The sequence below is a fragment of the Asparagus officinalis genome, chromosome 5, assembly GCF_001876935.1.
Source record: "Asparagus officinalis chromosome 5, Aspof.V1, whole genome shotgun sequence".
Taxonomy (NCBI): domain Eukaryota; kingdom Viridiplantae; phylum Streptophyta; class Magnoliopsida; order Asparagales; family Asparagaceae; genus Asparagus; species Asparagus officinalis.
Genome location: NC_033798.1, coordinates 48,611,385 through 48,615,281, shown reverse-complemented (window position 1 = coordinate 48,615,281; position 3,897 = coordinate 48,611,385). Strand labels below are relative to the sequence as shown.

The 3,897-nt window shown below is 36.3% G+C and overlaps 1 protein-coding gene across 1 annotated transcript; it reads left to right on the top strand.

Annotated features, from left to right (window-relative positions):
* On the top strand, positions 528-1,586 carry LOC109841804. The gene has a single exon (XM_020410743.1). It carries the CDS (start codon positions 528-530, stop codon positions 1,584-1,586), a length of 1,059 nt encoding a protein of 352 aa, XP_020266332.1.

The window sequence follows — 3,897 nt, the reverse complement described above, 5'->3', positions numbered from 1 at the left end:
TGATGCGGGTGAGAGAATCCAATGTGGGTAGAAAACCAAAGCTAGTGGGAGGATCCAATGTAGGTCGAAAACGATGCGGGTGAGAGAATCCAATGTGGGTAGAAAACGATGCGGGTGGAAGAATCCAATGTGGGTAGAAAACCAATGCTAGTTGGAGAATCCAATGCAATGCTAGTGGGAGGATCCAATGTGGGTAGAAAACGATGCGGGTGGGAGAATCCAATGTGGGTAGAAAACCAATGCTAGTAGGAGAATCCAATGTGGGTAGAAAACGATGCGGGTGGGAGAATCCAATGTAGGTAGAAAACCAATGCTAGTGGGAGGATCCAATGTGGGTAGAAAACGATGCGGGTGGGAGAATCCAATGTGGGTAGAAAACCAATATTAGTGGGAGAATCCAATGTGGGTAGAAAACGATGCGGGAAAGAATCCAATGTGGGTAAAAACATTATATAATAACACAACATACACCTATTAACAACTCATCACCAATCTATAATTCATTTCTCCAAATCCCCTCTTCAACAATGAACTATGGAGCTGGACCATCACACCTACCTTCTTCTTCTTCTTCTTCTGATGACGAAACATTTTCTCATTACGTTGAACAATGGGAGGAGGATATGAAACAATGGGAGGAGGAGGATGAAATCTTAGCTCGTCTTTATGCCTCTAACAATGAAATAATGGCTTATTTCTTTAAAGAGGAAGAGAGGCCAAAACGTATCGGCTCAGTTCCTGGTCATGTGGTAATCAACCGCGGGAGGGAAGAAGGTAATTCTCGACTCTACAATGACTATTTTTCTGATAATCCCACATACGGTGCAAATTTATTCCGTAGAAGATTCCGAATGCAAAGGAGTCTTTTCCTTCGTATCGTCGGCGCTGTACGAGAGCACGATAACTATTTCATACAGAAGGTGGATGGTGTCGGCCGGCTTGGACTATCTACTTTACAAAAAGCAACAACAGCATTTCGCATGTTGGCATATGGTGCACCGGCAGATAGTACTGACGAATATGTAAGGATTGGTGAGTCAACTATAATTGAATGTTTGAAGAGTTTTTGCAGAGCAATTGTAGAAGTGTATGGAGATGAATATCTTAGATCCCCCAATACCGACGATGTTGCAAGACTGTTACAAAAAGGCGAAGAGCAAGGTTTCCCACGAATGTTGGGAAGTCTAGACTGTATGCATTGGGAATGGAAAAACTGTCCAACAGCATGGGCGGGACAATACTCAGGACGTCACGGAGGCCCAACCATTATTCTTGAGGCAGTAGCATCATATGACCTATGGATATGGCATGCATTCTTTGGCTTGCCAGGTTCTAATAACGATATTAATGTATTACAAGCATCTAATTTGTTTGACAACCTAACGCAAGGTATTACTCCTCCTGCTCATTATACAATTCAAGGAAAGAATTATGATGTCGGTTATTATTTAGCCGATGGCATATACCCGAAATGGCCAACCCTTGTTCAAACCATTTCCAAATCCGAAGATAAAAAGAAACAATATTTTGCAATGATGCAAGAAGCTTGTCAAAAAGATGTGGAGCGAGCGTTTGGTGTTCTCTAGTCAAGATTTGCTATAATCAAGGGCCCTGCACGGTTTTGGGATAAACGAACTTTGCATGATATCATGACCACTTGCATAATAATGCACAACATGATTATTGAGGATGAACGTGATGAGCAAGAAGATATTATCATTTCTACTCCACCATCAATTTTAAATGTTGAAGACATAGGGACGAACGATGCTGAACGGTTCCGACAATTCCTGACCCGACATAAGAAATTCAAAGACAAAGAAGCACACTTCGCACTTCGAAATGCATTAATTGAACATTTGTGGGAGAGACACGGCAATGAAGTGATGTAACTTTTTTTTATTAAAGTTTCGATGTAATTCTAAGTTAATGTGTTTTATTTCATTTTAAGCTCCAATGTATTATCATTTCTAATTACTTGTTTTGCAATTTTATATTTCGATATTAGTCTCATTTTGAAGGTATCGACGAAACATTTCCAATGATATTATTTTCATTAAAAAATATTTAATATATTAATATATATATATATATATACAGATTTTAAGTAACTATAAAAAATAATAACGGGATACAATTGGAATAATGAAATGTTGTTAAAGAGATTGAGGGTTAACTTTGGTATTTTTTTTAGGGAATAGTGTATAGAGTTGGCTACAAATTTGGAGAGAAATCTCCAAATTTGCAGCCTCAGGAACCGAATATGCAGCTGACTGCAAAATATGCAGTTCGGTTGGACATTGACGCGGCTTCAAAATGGAGAAATGGCGGACGCTTGGGGACGATTGGAGTTGCTCTAAGAGCATCTCTAACCATGCTCTCCAAATTTCACCCTCCAAATTGGAATATTCTAGGAATATTCCAATTTGAAGGGTGGAATTTGGAGAGTTGCTCCAACCCACACTCTTCAAATGTTTTTCTTTTTTTTGTCAAAAAAACCATATAAATTAATAATGTTGAATATAGTTTACATTAATAATTATTTTTAATAATTTATTTGGGAAAAAATTATAACATTATAAAGGTGTCGATGAGAGCTTTAAAATGAACCAAATATTAATAATGCGATACAACATATTAAAAAAATAAAATCTTAGTTTAATTTAAAAATCTCAACGAGACCTTTCCATGACTGATACTTATTTATTTAATTTAAAATTTAGAGCAAGTTAAATAGATCCCCGTATTAAAAATTTCATGTCTGATACTTATTTATTTAATTTAAAAATTAATAATTTTATAATAATACTAAAATTAATTAATCTTAGTTTCATTTTAAAGATCTCAACGAGACCTTTCCAAATATATAATGATTTCAAATATTAGATTAATAATTTTTAACTATATTTATTTGAAATTAAACATCTAATTTAAATTACTAAGAATGATGACAAAGTGATAATTTTTAAGAAATTAAATAGTTAAAAGTGACAAAGTTGTAATTAATGAAACATGAATAGTATTTTGGAGAGACTCTCCAAATTTTCTCTTCACCCTCCAAATTTGGAGGGTCAAATTTGGAGAGTGGTTGGAGATGTTCCACTCTCCAAATTTGGAGATTTTGCCTTTTTAGAGGCCGGTTGGAGATGGCCTAATTTTTAATTATTAAAAACTATGAGGAGAAAATAAAGAAGATATGAAGCATGTTTATTATCATGTCTACAATCATTCCCCAAAGTTTTACATTTTTTAGAATTTATTTGATATTTTTAAACAGCATTTTAAAATCAGCAAATCAGATTTTCATATGTCAGTTTTCGGTCGACCGCACCGGTCGACCGATCATTTGATCTTTCATCACTGGGCGACAGAGAGTTGGTCGGTCGACCGGTCCGGTCGACCGAAAGCTCCATCGGTCGACCACACCGGTCGACCGACGATGGTCCAGAACTGCTTTTTCGTGTTTTTGCTCTCTGTCGGCCGACCGACGAAATTTCCGGTCGACCGACAATAGATCCATTGGCTTCCAACGGCTATTTTTCTGAGCTGTTTGCTGGGGCTGTTTTTTGTCTTTTGTTAGGGGTTTTGGCTGAGATTTAGAGTGGGTATAAATACCTTTTGTTAGGGGTTTTGGCTGAGATTTAGAGTGGGTATAAATACCCTATTGTTGCTCTCTTTCAAGTGTAATCCTAGAAGTTTTTAAACAAAGTGTTTAAACAAGGATTTAGGGTTTTACTGTTTGTTTAAGTTTGGATTTCTGTTTACAAAGGAGGAAGTTTTCACTGCAGATTGAGGGATTCATTCTCAATCCCCTTCATCCTCTTCTTTGTGTAATTTCATTATTTATTTTCATATTCTTATTATTGCTAGTTTGCTATTTGAGTTAGATTTTATTTT